General features: G+C 30.6%; 2 protein-coding genes across 2 annotated transcripts in view; both read right to left on the bottom strand.

The window, feature by feature from the left end:
* The window catches only part of LOC119674952 (condensin complex subunit 3-like), a 13,039-nt gene extending 2,029 nt beyond the window's left edge, over positions 1-11,010 (bottom strand). The window contains exons 1-15 of the mRNA XM_038086109.1: positions 10,894-11,010; positions 8,811-9,262; positions 8,571-8,747; positions 7,897-8,513; positions 7,627-7,830; positions 7,332-7,569; positions 5,874-6,164; positions 5,686-5,814; positions 5,409-5,605; positions 5,057-5,343; positions 4,624-5,000; positions 4,443-4,550; positions 3,438-4,223; positions 1,375-1,512; positions 4-901 (exon numbers count right to left, since the gene is read on the bottom strand). Of these exons, the coding sequence (XP_037942037.1) occupies positions 4-901; positions 1,375-1,512; positions 3,438-4,223; positions 4,443-4,550; positions 4,624-5,000; positions 5,057-5,343; positions 5,409-5,605; positions 5,686-5,814; positions 5,874-6,164; positions 7,332-7,569; positions 7,627-7,830; positions 7,897-8,513; positions 8,571-8,747; positions 8,811-8,984 (4,621 nt within the window). The 5' untranslated portion in view covers positions 8,985-9,262; positions 10,894-11,010. The remainder of the gene's footprint in view (positions 1-3; positions 902-1,374; positions 1,513-3,437; positions 4,224-4,442; positions 4,551-4,623; positions 5,001-5,056; positions 5,344-5,408; positions 5,606-5,685; positions 5,815-5,873; positions 6,165-7,331; positions 7,570-7,626; positions 7,831-7,896; positions 8,514-8,570; positions 8,748-8,810; positions 9,263-10,893) is intronic.
* A 2,542-nt stretch (positions 11,011-13,552) lies between these two features.
* On the bottom strand, positions 13,553-14,302 carry LOC119683701. The gene is made up of 3 exons (XM_038097507.1): positions 14,212-14,302; positions 13,970-14,148; positions 13,553-13,908 (listed from the first exon to the last, which is right to left on the bottom strand). The coding sequence occupies exons 1-3, from the start codon at positions 14,261-14,263 to the stop codon at positions 13,627-13,629; spliced, it is 513 nt and encodes a 170-aa protein (XP_037953435.1). The 5' UTR covers positions 14,264-14,302; the 3' UTR covers positions 13,553-13,626.
* Positions 14,303-15,133: the final 831 nt, after the last annotated feature.

Raw genomic sequence — 15,133 nt, 5'->3', positions numbered from 1 at the left:
TACGCATAGTACGCACAAAAGACTTCGTCATCGGCAAACCTGTTCTACCAGCTGAGATTTGACTGCGTGAAATATCTCCATTCAGATTGGATGTCGCATTACCATTGCTTTTTATTATTAATGGTTCCGCGTACGTTTTTCTTCTAACTGGTATCTTACTAGAAAAATTTTTGTAGACCTTTATACTAGTCATTTCATGTTGTAGACGGTTTCGCGTCATTATTTGGTTGAGTTGACGTTCTTTTCGTGCAGAGTTTCGTGTGGTAATTGAATTTCTTCTTTCTTCATTACTGGTACTGAGGTTGTTTGTGTTCACCTTTTCTAAACTTTTGCTACGCACTAACCTTTTGGGACTTGATGTACTGTGTTTCCTATTTGTACGTTCCTCTTGAAATGTCCGTGCTTGTTCTGAAGTAACATCGTTTTCATTCACTGGGTCAATGGTCAAATCAATTATGTCAATACCATTAAGACTCATTATGGAAGTATTGTTTTCTGCGTTAGACTGTGTTAATTTATTTCTTCTTGTTGATCTCGTCGATTGGCTTATCGTAATCTCAGGTGCATTTGTTTTAACATTTTTACTAGTACTTCTTGTGACAACAGCAAATTCATTTTCTTTTGTTGAAGATGGGCTCTCTCCCGCCGCTCTAAGTGTTCTGTTATTGCTAGACTCCTCCTGATCACTTTGCGTTAGCTTCTTTGTTTGTGTATTATTTGCCTGTTCGTCTAAACAAGCTCTTTTACGAGGTTGGGTTATAGTCTCCGTATTTCCAGCTACAGTATTTAGTGGTGTTGATTTTAAGATTCTTTTTCGACCATTACGTAGTTCTGTTGAACTTATATTTGTATGATTAATCCTACGCAATTTACTGGGTGTAGTATTATTTTGCTCAGTTATCTAGGGTCCAAGAAAACAAATTAAAAAGAAGAAAAAGCAAAACAAACGGAAAACAAAAAGTACGTTAATAAAATCTATACAATTATCAAAAAAGTTCTAAAAATTTAGTTGCTAATATTCTATCCTATATATAAAGTCATGATGAAAAACAAGATTTAAAAAAGTTGTACACTCGCTTACATTTTATTTGTTATTTTAATTATTCACTATTCTTACAATTTCATAGAATTTAAATCTCTAATGACCCAATTAATAAAACTAACTCAAATAAAACACAATTGTATATATGGTATATAAAAAATGGAAGTATGAGGTTTTGCTAAACAAAATACTTAAAATTATTTCTTGTTCCTTTCTTGTTCTTGATCCTCAAATGGTTAATATCACTTAAAATTAGAAATTGTTACATTTTATTAAAATTTTAATTAATCTAATTGATATTAAAACTTTAATCCCATTCTTATCTTACTCACTTTCTGTGAAGGTGTTTTGGTACGTTGAGAAGTTCTTACAGAACTTGCCATTAAATCTTTCCCATAAATAATTGGTTTCCGTACACGTACAGATTTCATTACTGTGGGTGACTCTGTGATTACATCCGGTGTGCTTGGCTGAAATATTTAAAAAGTAGTTAATAAATGCACTCAAATTAAATCTGCTGATAAAAAAAAACATAAGGGAGAAACGGAAAATAACTTAATTGATTTCTACGATAGAATAAAATTTAACTGCCTTAACCAGAGCTGTCCATATCGGAATAGATAGGCCGTTTAAGCGATTTGTCATTATTTTACTCTTACTTCTTATAGAGCCCTCAGTGAACTTAAGCAACACTCACACAAAAACTAGTTGCTATACCACTAGAAAAATCATCGAAACAATTAAATGGCCTTAAGAAATGAGAGTCGCATGAATGGGACAGGACAGAGGGTCTTGGTGTCAGAGGACACTCAAGAGCGTGTCTAGAAACAACAACTTTTGCAACCAGTTTTAAATGCGATTTGGAACTATAATCGTTTCCCAAGACATTCAAGAGTATCTAGTGGAAATTTAAAGACAAACGAAAAAAAAACGGCCACTGTCCACTACGTTGGCAATATGTTACTACAACCCTCGTCCTTTCTATTAAAATGCTACACAGCACTAAGCAACAGGCAGGCTTTAGGCCAAATCGTTCGTGTATAGACAAGATTAATACGCTATGCAAATTTAACCAGTGGCGATTTTGTTTCCAAAAACACTGGTCGCTATCCAAAAACTACAGCGGTATTAAGTTACTATTCGTATACATATCCTCCCCCTGTTCAATTAAAAAGCATCAAATCTATGCTAGACAACACTACCCGTAAACTATAGACTGGTTGCATACTAAATCAAAGATACACGAACCAGATTAACACGTAAGACGTATTTAACGAATGGCGGTTTTGTTTAAAACTATCAATCATAGTTTTTCGTAGAGCCTCAACAGTGAATACCGATCCTAAACAAAACCAAAATTTTCCCGAAACTGAGCAATCTGATAAAAATACATTAGGGATTTTTCTTTACGATTTTGTACAGTAGACGTCTATTGTAGTCAGTTTATTAAAGCTGACTGTTACCACTTATTCTATTTTTGAATGTATTTGATGGTAGTGTCACCGCAGATATTGATCAAAAAAATATAGACATTCTTAAATAGTTATGGAACTACTCGGAGATATCGACAAGCTGATGACATCTGTTTACTATCTTTTCGTCATAATGACATACAAGATAAACTGAATAATTTCTTCAAAGTAGCAGCAAACAAATATTAATTTTTTGTCGACACCAACTAAGATCAATATTTTAATTCAATAAGCTATCAATGCTTTTTTATGGATGTTAAACGTGATCTACATTAGACATACTCTAAGGAAACCACCTAGTTTGTCTTCAGGTTTATGGGAAATGAATGTAAATGATAATTGGAATTAAAACCGCCATTCGTTAAATATGTGCAAGCGTAATAATGTTGTCTATGCACGAACGTTTTAAGTCTGTTTTTTACGGAAAGTGATGTTTAATGTGGATTAGATACGTCTCTATAGGACGGAGGTAAGATATAGATACGACTGATTGGGCGTCTGAGTTTTGGAATTCTCACTAAATGTTCTTCAATCAAACTATTTTGAATTGTAGTTGGAAATAAAACCATCTTTTGTTCAACATGCGTAGCCTGTCAGTGTGTTTTAAGCGCAACTGACTTCTGTAAGAATATAGCTGAAAGAGACATTCTAGAAACAAGGTGAAACATTAACATGAAACAAATGTTTCACCGACACTTTAAGTTCCTAAATGAAAGGAAAATATTAATATAAGTAAATATTAAAATAATTTAAAAATGTGAACACACTACAAAGACAACCAATTAACATATTTAATGGTATTATGGTATTAATGCTCCATCATCAATTATTAAAAAATTAAATATAAAATAAATATTATTTATATATTATAAATTAATGAGAAAATAAATTCGATCAATAAAATTTAAAGTTAAAAAACTTACTTCACTCATTTCTCGAGCTGAACCATTATTAATTGAGTCAGTATGTCCATCTTCTTTGTTAACATTCCTCCTAGTCCGCATTGCTCCATTAACCAAACTCTCATTTTTATCAGCTTTGCCGGTATCATTATTTGTTATGTCTTTATTCTTCGAACGTGTCGCAAGCCTACTTTTATCCTTTTGATTGCTCTTTAGCACATTATTATTGGTGCTTATTTCATTCCCATTATTATGCTCTACACTTTTGTTATTTGAAATATTTGCACTCTTATTTGATTCATTGCTTTTATTCAAGACATCAGTCGCTGTATGATCTGCTGTAGAATCTTTGCTATTGCCATCGTTCCCTTTATCATTAATTATCGGTGTAAATTCCAGATTACGCCTCGCATGTACATTACTTGGTGGGGTAGTTTTCTCTGACTCTTCTTCAGATGTTTTTTTATCTGAATCAATTCGTAATTCTATACGTATTTTTGGAGAACCTGAATTGCTTACATTAGGCGTATTATTAGTAGTATTAGTATTATTAGTATCTTTCATGTTTAACGATTTGCGCAAATGCCTGTACGCTGAACCATTATTTCTTCCATTCCTTGTAGGCGTAACTGTGTTAGGTGAAGTATTTATGTTTTGAACAGCAGTTGTCTCTTTTCCCACTGTTTTGGAATTATTATTTTCAGACGTTGTGGTGCTTGCATTTACAGTAATGGGTTCTACTTCCACAGTATGTGTTGTGGTAGCTTCTGATGCAGCTACTGAAGCATTCTCAGCAACATTAGTTTCCTAGTCAATGATAATCACATTAAATTTAATAAGATATTTTATTCTTAAGTATATATATGCTATATAGTGCATTTCAAAGGAGAAGCCGCACAATAAAGTAACAAACTCTCAGTTATTTTTTTTGTATGTAATTTGTTATTGTTTAGTGGCCTTTCTCAATGAAGTGGACTATAACATTGGTTTTATATAGTAAGTATTTACTATTTCAGATTTACTTACATCGTCTGTTTCCGTAACATCAGGATTTGTTGGTTGTGGTACAAAGCTACCTTCTAGCAATTCCTTGAATTCTACGATGGTTTTTATCATTTTCGAATCCAAATCCGTCTAAAATATATTTTAAAGTTAAAATTCTCTTCTATGATATCTTTTAAAATAAATTAAAATAAAAAATACTTACACTTATTAATTTTAAAACCAATTCCTTTATTTCCTTTCTCGAATCTTGGTTCTGTATGGAACTAACTTGCAGAGTTCTCAATTCCTTTGTAAGTAGCTTACAAAGTTCCTTGTTGCTATTATTGGCTATCATTTCGTTTAAGAATGATACCGCTAATTTAATGTGGATAGCATTTGCGCCTGAATACACCTCTTGACAAGTGGTACTAATTATAAACCGTGTAATCGTTTCGGGACGTATATCGCGTAAAGGACTATCACAGGGCGCGGATATAATTGTGGTGACCATTGGTAATAAGCAGGGCTCTAATTGATAATGTAATTTGCTATCAAAAAAGCATTCCAGAAAAACACCTAAAGTCTGATGTATGCCAGAATCTGTAATATTAACTTGTTTTTATCAAGAGCTTATGGATTATATTAAGTTAATTCACCTGTGTGAGGATTGAAGTAAAATAATAAAATTTTTTCCAAAATATCACTGTTGTCAACGTGTCCATGTAATACCAATCGACAGAATCCTTCAAGAATTGCATTTATTATGATTACATCGTCCACTGTATTTAAGAAATGTAACATTAGAGTAATAATTCGATCTCCTTTAGCATTTGCCACAGCTGGTGCATCATCTTCGATGTCATCGAGAAAATTATATAACGGGCGACCAGATTTCTTCGATGTTGTGGGTTCTTCTTGCAAAACAAATGTTTCAAATCCATATCTATGTAACAATTATAATCTTATTATAGATAAGCAAGCAAAAATAAAAAAATAAACTCTTATTACTTTGTTAGTAACTCGAAAATGCATTTTATAGATGTTTCCCAGAGACGCATATTATGATTTTTGAAGAACTGTGTGAACAGTTGTTCAAATACATCCTTTGCTAATGGTTCATATATCATGCTGAAAGCAGCGGCACACTTTAAGGCCCAATCTCGTATACCAATTTGATTTGACGCAATATGCCGAAATATAAAATCCTGTTATTAACAAAAAAATACAAAAAAAAAATAGTTTTAAATATATATTCTAACAATAATAATACTTCTTAAATACGCACATTGTATAATTTGAGTGCACTCTCACTTAGGGATTCTGTTTTCTCAGAAACGATCATATTAAATATAATCTGCAAACTTTTCTGGACTGTTTCATTGCTAACAGCAATCAGCTGTGGCAAAATTAAATGCTAGAAAAAAATATATTATATAAAAAATATTAATTAAAATATGCTTTTATATAACTTACATTATCTATATCAGGCTGCTTCTGCATTACTGCTCTCATCAAGTTTGTGAATTCAATAGTAACTGCATTTTTTTCTTCTGTTATACTATGAGCTCCCACATAATCTTTAGTCAATACAGAGTTTGTCTCTTGTTCTTCTAATTCTAAAATTTTCACTTTTAGCGCTGATATCTTTAAATTTAAATCCGCATCCGCGGAATTGGCCAGCAACTCATTTATAAGGGTGCGGTCATGCACAATATGATTTTCTTTACGAAGGTTGCACAAGTTTCGTACTATGTTCGACAAAAACTGTAATGGAAAGCGAATAGAAAAAGAGTTATTGAATGATGTATGAAGAATATAATATTTAGATAGCAAAAATAAAGGTAAGGGAATATGATTGGACTATTGCACTGATAACATCACTTAACGAAAGTTCGGTCTTTATACGCAATAACTATTTCAGCATATTTCTATTTTTATGAAAGCAAAAAATAATGCTAACTCATCGTTTTGATACTACTTATCAAATTAGTGTTCTTAATGATCACTTGCCATTCCTCAATGAAAGCAAATTTATATTGTTAAGGCTATCGTTCTGATACTAATCATAGAACTAGTGTCCTAAATGACTACTAACCAATCCTTTATGTATGCAAAAAAAATATAATGATAAAGTTTTTATTCTGATACTATATATCAAACCAGTGTTCTTAATGCCTAAAAGTCATGCCTTCATGAAAGCAAATATCACTCTGATATTACTCAAGCGTTCTGATGCGGAGTAAGAGTTATTCTGCGAGTCATGAAGATCTGTCAGATAGAGCTGTAGCTGTTAGAGACTTCAGAACAACAATCAATGGTATATACATTATAATCTTATTATTTTATATTATTCCTTCGAAAATAACTACTGCAAAAAAGAATGACGAAGCCATCATTCTGATACAAGTCGCTGAACAGGTATTCGTAATGGCTAGTAGCTATTGTTTCGAAAATAAGTCATACAGCACAGCATGAAGATCTGCTTAATATATATCTTCAGTAGTAGTGTAACTAACCCAAAGGGGCGAAGAACAATGACTGGTATATGTATTATAACATAATATATATAATACATAAAAATGAACTACAGTGTTCACTATAGTGTTGCTATTGTTTTTGGTATAAGCTACGTAATATCTTAGTTGTTGTAGCTTACATAAACCTATTAACAAATTACTAAGACGTATACATTGGTTAAAGATGTGAATAGGCGATGGTTATATGAGAGTCAAGGGAATTCTTTAAAATTTAAATTTGAAGGCAATTAGGAACAAGAAGTAGAGAAACCTAACCACATCAACGGGACAGATCTAAAAATCGATTCGAACAGTGAGAATTCAACAAGACTAGTGAGCACTGTTGAATAGCCATTGTAGTATTAGCCAGAGATAAATACAGCCATTAAAACATTAACATTATGTAGTATCTCACCGTCATTCGAGCATCCTGATCAGTTATTACATTTTCTGCACACAATATAATAACTTTTATAACCTTTTCATCCAAAATGAAACTAGTCAATAAATATTCTATCAAATCGTGTAGATTTCTACGTCCAGTTTCATCACCCAAATCATAGATGTATAAAATTTCCATAAATGAGTGAAGTATATGGTAAAACTCGATTAATTCGAATTTATCCGCTGATGTTAGTTGCAGCTCACAAAATCTGTAAGTAAAGCTTAAATAGTGGAAACTTATCAACGTTTTTCAAACAACCACTTACTTCTTTACATATGCACAAAATACGCTTAATTCTGGTAAAATACAATCTATATCCCCTTCTTTACTTTGTAAGTATTCTGCGAGACATTGCCAATAAATTGACACTTCAATGCTTAGCTTTTGTAATGGCACACATCGGTAGAATTCACAGTCACTCTCGAAAGGCAAGCAACCGATCAGATCATTTAAATCTTGTTTATTTGTTCTAAAAATAATTTAAAATTTAGATTAAAAATAAAACTTTTTAAAATTATATTCACACTATACTAACTTGAAGATAGCAGATAAAGTTTGTTTAGCAATTTTCCTAAATCGCACTAATTCTTCCTCATTAGAATCCAGTTTTAAAGAAAAAACTAATGCGACTAAATTTTTCTGAAAAGTTTCTATCCAGTTTCTCAACAACAAATCGACAACAGCTTTTTTAACTAACTCTGATCGATCATTCAGACCTTGCTCCAATAGTGTCAAACGTTGTGATACTTTATAAGAACGTACAGGATAGTTACTCATATGCACATATGTATGCCGTCGTACTTTTTCATCTATATCCCACAATCTGTCTAAAATATAAGGAATTGTGTGATAGTTACGACCCAGGCAAGTTATAACTGCTTGACGAACACGTGGCGACGGATCAGAGCACAAATGAAACTGATAAGCACGTACTACTGGATCATCAGGTTTATCCGGTATCTGCAAACGTTGTATAGCATGAATTGCTTGTACACGCACGTTAGGAGCTAAATCACATAATCTATCTAGCATGTACTCTAGAATGCGATCACATATCTCATCTTCCAGTGCAGCTTCTACTCCAAGAGCAGTAAGTATTAAATTCACAAACTGACACAGCCGATATCTAATGTGTTGATTTCTGGAATAGTTCTGAAAAGCACAAATAATATTAAACTTAGAAATGGATAATAATGAATTGAAACTTACATTTAATAACCAATTGAATGTATCATTGAAAATTGGATGCGCATCGTCAGTCCCGTACGAGCAAACAAACTTTGCACAAAACAGCAACGATGTTTGTGCATACGTATTTTGCTCATCAGCTTCCATTGCAGTTTTTATTATTTTTATAAAATTAAACAAAAATGTTTTGTGGTCCACCTTTAAATAAAATGATAGATAGTTACCGAAATATAATATCAAAGCGGAAATATCACTCCTTACCTTAGTGTACAACGATTTCATTTCTTTGGTGTATTTATTGTGGAAAGTCTCACTTTTCTGCACAAAGGACATTATTGTGTACATTTGACTGCATTCTGATAAAATTTCGGTGCAGTCTTCATTTTGATTTTCTTTTTCCTCACTTATTATTGCTATTTTCCGTTTTCTGACCATATTTTATGATTTAAATATTGGATAAATGTTTGCCCAATAACTGAATGGTAATGTTTATAATAAATTCATACACTTCGGATTGTTCTTGCCTTTTTAAATGTGCATCTAATTACATATACAATTAGATAAACAAATTTTCTTTCTAATATATTAATACTGAAAACAAGCGACGCTATTTCTTAAAACTCAAACAAAAAGGAGAAAAATTCGATGCTTGTGTTTCTCCTTTTGGCCTTATTCGCACATTTTTGACAACAAATGCCGTTACGTTGTTGTGGCTGCCAGCGCGAATAAATAATAAACAAATTTTTAGAAATTAAAAAAAATTAGTTTTCTATTTAATATTTAAATTATCACACTTCTTTATTTCTAGTTTGTGAAACGAAGTTTCAAATTTCTATTTCAAAATACATTATTTTTTTTTAAGAAAAATATCGGCAAATTAACTTAAAATTGTATGTTATTCCAAATTTTTTATTTAATATGTGTAATTCATTATATTAAAAAATTAAATTATATATGTATGCAATTTAAATAAATTATAATTAACAAATTAAAAAATTTGTGATTTTATAAATTTACAAATTTTTGTTTTTTATGACTTATCTATGTTAATAAAAACAAATTTTTTCGAGAAAACATAAACACAATTCTAGACACTTATTGTAACTTTATAGATTAGTTTTGACTTTTTCATATATATAGAGCACATACGTAGAAAATGGTGTTGCGATTTTATGATCGCAAGATAATATTTCTTCGCAGTACTATAGTGTGTAAAGTTGAAATATCATGCGTTTTCGGTGACTTGCAAGTACAGCAAAAAACAGCAAGTTGCTGACCTATACTGGCCCAAAGGTATACAAAACAACAACACTATATTCTCTATCCAGGTCCAGTAGTTGTATACTGGTCACACACTTCGGCCAGTAAAAGAAAAAAGTGTTACCAACGCAATGAGCGAACTATTATGAACATTCATTGCATATTACAACGAATATTGCAATCATATTGCATATGTCAAGAGTCATATATTAACAAAATCTCAAATAAAATTCAAAAATTTCATATATTTGAAAATAGGGAAAAAAGTAAACACTTTTACCATTCCTTTCAATTCCGTATATGTTTTAATTTTCAAATTATATTATATTTTTAATACATTATTCTTATATATTATAATTATTTGTTATTTTATTTAAAGATTTAGGTTTACAACTCTTAAGTTTCAGTGCAACAAAATTTGAAAATCAATCAATTGTGAATGTTCACTGAAAATATGTTGCAGAATTCCAGTTATGCGTTAAAATCACATGAGCAGAAATAATTACAAATTGGAATATATCAAAAGAATCTGATAAAAAGAGTAAAAGAGCGCAATAGTACTAACTCAAATCACAACAACAACAACATAAGTAAAAAAAAAGCATTTGACATATTTTAAAAGTTATACCAATTTGTTTTAACCAAACTTAATACTGTTTTTTTTTAAACTCTGAAAGATAAAATTACGACTTATGTTGTATGAATTAATTTGTATTACCAATAAAGTAATATTAAAACAAAAAATAATTTCATACTCGCAACACAAAATCAAAATATTTATATAAATGTTGGCAACCCTTATTTTCGCTTTATATATTACACACACTTTCTTAATAACTGATCATTCAAAATTTAAAAACAATGCCCAGCCTGTCATTGCACCACAACCATGTCTAAGTGAGAAGAAACATTTCAAAGGGTATGTTCAGTTTATGTTAAATTCACAAACGAAAACGATGAAAACAAATTATGCAAAACATATAACGGATAAAATAACTTAAATTGAGCAAAATATACTTAAAATGTTTTAGTGTTCTAAATTACATTTTAAATAATTATTTAAAAAATTTTAAAGAAAACTTACAGTTATGAGCCTCACAGTATATTGTAATTAATATTTTTATTCTATATCACCGTTTTCAGTTGTGTTTTGTGAGAATTTACTAACTGGGAAACTGATCATTTTTTCGTATTAGAAAAACGTAAGTCAAAATTTTTAATATATTTTTTAATTTTACTTATTTGATTTGATGAGTATATGTATTTTTATAATATTATTTCATTGCTTGCTATGATAATATGTAATAATATGTATTATGTAATAAAAGTCGTAGCGGACGCTTTATTCATACAAATATACATGTATATAATATACATTTATATATGTATATACATTCGTACGTTCCAATAAGCCGTCAATTACATTGTAGTATGATTTTTGTTAAGTGTTGCAAAGAAGCAGCGGAAAAGCAATAGGAAATTCAGACGTGCTCTATAACTTATTTAATTTAAAGAACATCAGATTTTATCGTTTTTCTTTTTGGACATTCGGTAAAACATCCGATGATTCTTGTTATTGTAAAATTATACTATAGAAAATTTAAATTTGTTTAATTTATTTAAAATTTTTAAAGAGGTTTTAGAGGTTGTAGTAAACTACAACAACAAACATTTTTTTATATTATTTTAATTAATACAATTTAACAGACAGCTGTTTTGAGTATTATCAAATACCAGTCATTAATGGTCTTGCAAATTATTTTTTGTAAAGATGTATTGCTAAATTAAAACATTAAACAAAATAACATATTTTCTTTTTTTTTATTTCTTTTATTTACAATACAATAAACAAAATAAACTGATTTCCTTTATTTTAACACTTTAACGTGAAATAATTAAAAAGAGTGTTTAGATATATGTATGTATGTATATTATATCGTCACTTTTCCGAATACCGAGTTCCTGAGCAAAGTCTGAATATCCCTAGAATGTAAATTTAACTGCTACTGCAATAATGGTATTCACTGTGTCTTCCAAAGTCATTGTAAGGTGCACGAAACGCAAGAATGCCATACTAAAATTGCAAGAGTGCGAGAACACTTATGTTGTAGAATTGCAACATCAAAATGAAACAGCTGTTTTTGCAGGATACCGCATTCACATGATAAGCAACAGATGCCAAAACAGTTGGTTTTTTTTTTGTCTCGTTGCAAGCATATATACATGGGTTTGGGTATAGTAAGATTGCAAGCACATGCAAGAAATTTTGTGTGTGTATTTTTTTGTTGTCCATTGCAAGCTCGCGTAATCTATGCATTTTGTGCACCTTGCAAGAAGTTTGCAAGACAGAATGAAAGCCCTCAACATATACATATGTGTGTTAAATAACTCAGGTTCGATTGCTGAAAAATGTGAAAGAACACTAAGTTACGACAGCAAAGTAATTGGACGCGAGCTTTAAGTCTGAATTGAAAGAACGTACAATTGGTTTAAAGTATGAACCGATAAATCTTAGCTTTCATTGTTTTTTATTAAGAATTGAATTGTAATTTTTACATTTTTTTTTAAAAATCTAGCTAGGAGAGTAAATATACAATTAAATTTACGATTACTTGTGCTTTGTGTATAATCTACCATATAATACTGGGTTCACACGAGAGTTTTGTTTGTAATTTTAGCTGTCATCTTTGTATTTTTAGCTATCAATTGTTGTTGCTTTCAATGCAAAATAAAAATTTTTGACAGCTAAAATTACAAACACAACTCTCGTGTAAATCTAGTTTAAGTTAAAAATTAATATTAGCCGTAATTTTTTCTTTCAGAGCAGGAAAGAAATAACATTAACTCTGGTTAAAAGAAATTGGCAGCACTTTTAAAATAAGTTGAATACCTTTGTTTGACGTATGCTTTTTGTTGTGTTGTGTACAATATGATATAATACGAGCTTGAGTTTTGAAACATATTTTCAGTGAACATTCAGAATAGATTGATTTTTGAATTTGACCGCATTAAAACTTTTGTCTTAAATTTTCTATCATAAGTTCCGAGTATTTTTTTTGCTACTCTGAAAGAAAATATGACGGCTATTGTTAAAGATGAATATCCCAAATATCTTTAAAACAAATTTTCAATTTGTTTAATGGAAACCGATTGTTTAATTGAATGTGTAAATTCATTTAGCAATGGATTTAAATAAAGTCGGCTATTCTGAACAGCTTTTACATTATTTATATATACACAACCCCCAACAAGTATGTGGCGCGTCTTTTTATTACCATTTGTTTATATAGTCAAAGTAAAACTTTTATATGTCCTGTTAAGTCAGCTATATTGGCATATAAAAAGAAGTTGTAATAAAATTGTTCACTTTACTAAAATTCGTTGTTAAATAAGTATTCACGGGAAATCAGAATTGCGCCACACCCCACTATCTGACATTAGCTTACATTTAAGAAAAAAATTAACTTTGATTCTATGACTATATAGTATATAGAGAATTTTTTACTGATTGTACTTAGTTTCTTTAAAAAAAATAATTTCCTTCACCCTTAGATTTGCAGAAAGTTAATCTTAATAAATAATAAACAAAATTGATTATTAAATAACATATTTAAATGGTGAGTAGTTAAATCTTTCCTGCTTAAATTAGAGTATAAAATAGTACCTTTTGATTTATATCACAAGAGTTTATTAGGAGAAACAATTATCTATACATCGCTAATTATTAATTGATTTTAAATTTAAAAGGAGTTTTGATGTGTCCGACAAGACACCATTTGGCAGATATAGTTGTCTTAATTTAAAATAAAGATTTTATTTACAAATTTATTTGATATGTTATCATAGCTAAGACGTGCAATGTTAAAAATATTACAGTTCCTATGCCCGTCTCTACACGATGCAACGTACTTGTTGCTGCCCCTCGGCCAGTATTACACAACGATTTCTCACAACATGAAGTACAGGCATATAGTTTTGTTCGCTCTCCAATAACAATGCAACCTGGTTCACACACTACCGTACAACGTCTATTGAGAGACCACATTTTCGGAGAACTTGTGGAATTTTCAGTGCTTAATGTGTAAGAAAAGCGCTTCACCTAAAAACAATTTTTAGTGATTATTTTTGACATAATACAAATTTACTTCCTCCCGTCTTACCATACATATGAACTCTTCTCCTTTACATTTCTTATTATATATTGTCGTATTTGAGCCCAGCGCATCCACACAGGCAGTTCCATTGTCCATTGTGTCACACTCATAGCACCACAAATCATTCACACGTTCTATCGCAGCCTGTGTGCGATGTATAGCGTTGGTTAGTGATTGTCCAGAGGCTAGAATAATATATTTTTATTATTGTTATTTAAGTACGAGATAAGATATTTTATTATTAAAACCTTTTGTTGAAATTGTTATTAATAATATTGCGGAATACAGACTTTTCAACATTTTCTCAATTTACTTTCGCAATTGCTTCCACAATCACAATTTGCAACAGAATGTCATCGAATGACATATTAAAAATTTAAGCGGTCATGCGCAGAGATAAAACATTTAATAGATGTCTCACGATGAAGATTTTATTATTTGATTGGAAGATTTTATATGTTTCTATCTAAGCTGTTAGTTTCGTGAAGTTGTGCTATGATATTACTACATCTACATGCATATAAAAAAATTTAGAATATTTCCAGTTACAAGTTGTATTGCCCGGATTATATTATACATAATTGTTATTGTTAGGGATGTGGCATTGCGACCATCGGGTCTATTGTGCCATTGTAGGTTCTATTGTGTAGTATAAAACCTACTTTACAGAGTTTTATAGGCTCTTCCGAAATTATATATATGTTTTTTGTATTTCTATAAAGTTTGTTGTAAAACTAAATAGTTTATTATTATTAAGAGGGAATGTGCCACTGCGACCATCGGATCTATTGTGTCCCCTTCTGGGTTTAGAGTAAGTCTCTAAGTCCTGTTGCGTCAATAAGATGTAATATGGAACATACTTCACAGAATTTTATTGCCTCTTCCGTAAGCATATACATTCCCAGAAGTCTATTTAGTGTTTGCATTAGTGTAGGGCGTTCTAACAACTCATGTGTGACTGACTTTTCATTATCTTCGCAGAATCCACAGTTTATAAGATATGGACTGTCTTCCAAGTGTAGAGTTCGAGTCTATAGATTTATTGGCTACCTGTCTATCTGACATAAAGGTTATCCTTCTATCTGTTTTTTTTTTTTATTGTAGTCTACCTTTGATATTTTTGTGGTTCTGTGGGTTGTAGATTTTTGCTCAATTGTTGACCCATATATA

This window comes from Teleopsis dalmanni, chromosome 2 (assembly GCF_002237135.1).
Source record: "Teleopsis dalmanni isolate 2A chromosome 2, ASM223713v2, whole genome shotgun sequence".
NCBI classification, from domain to species: Eukaryota; Metazoa; Arthropoda; class Insecta; order Diptera; family Diopsidae; genus Teleopsis; species Teleopsis dalmanni.
This window is presented reverse-complemented; position numbering and strand designations above follow the sequence as displayed.

Excerpts from the sequence above, each read along its gene's own strand:
- LOC119683701 (XM_038097507.1), bottom strand. The coding sequence starts at position 14,263 with ATGTTGAAAAGTCTGTATTCCGCAATATTATTAATAACAATTTCAACA. Across the intron at positions 14,149-14,211 it reads AATAACAATTTCAACAAAAG|CCTCTGGACAATCACTAACC; the intron begins GTTTTAATAATA and ends ATATTATTCTAG. Across the intron at positions 13,909-13,969 it reads GAGAAGAGTTCATATGTATG|GTGAAGCGCTTTTCTTACAC; the intron begins GTAAGACGGGAG and ends AATTGTTTTTAG.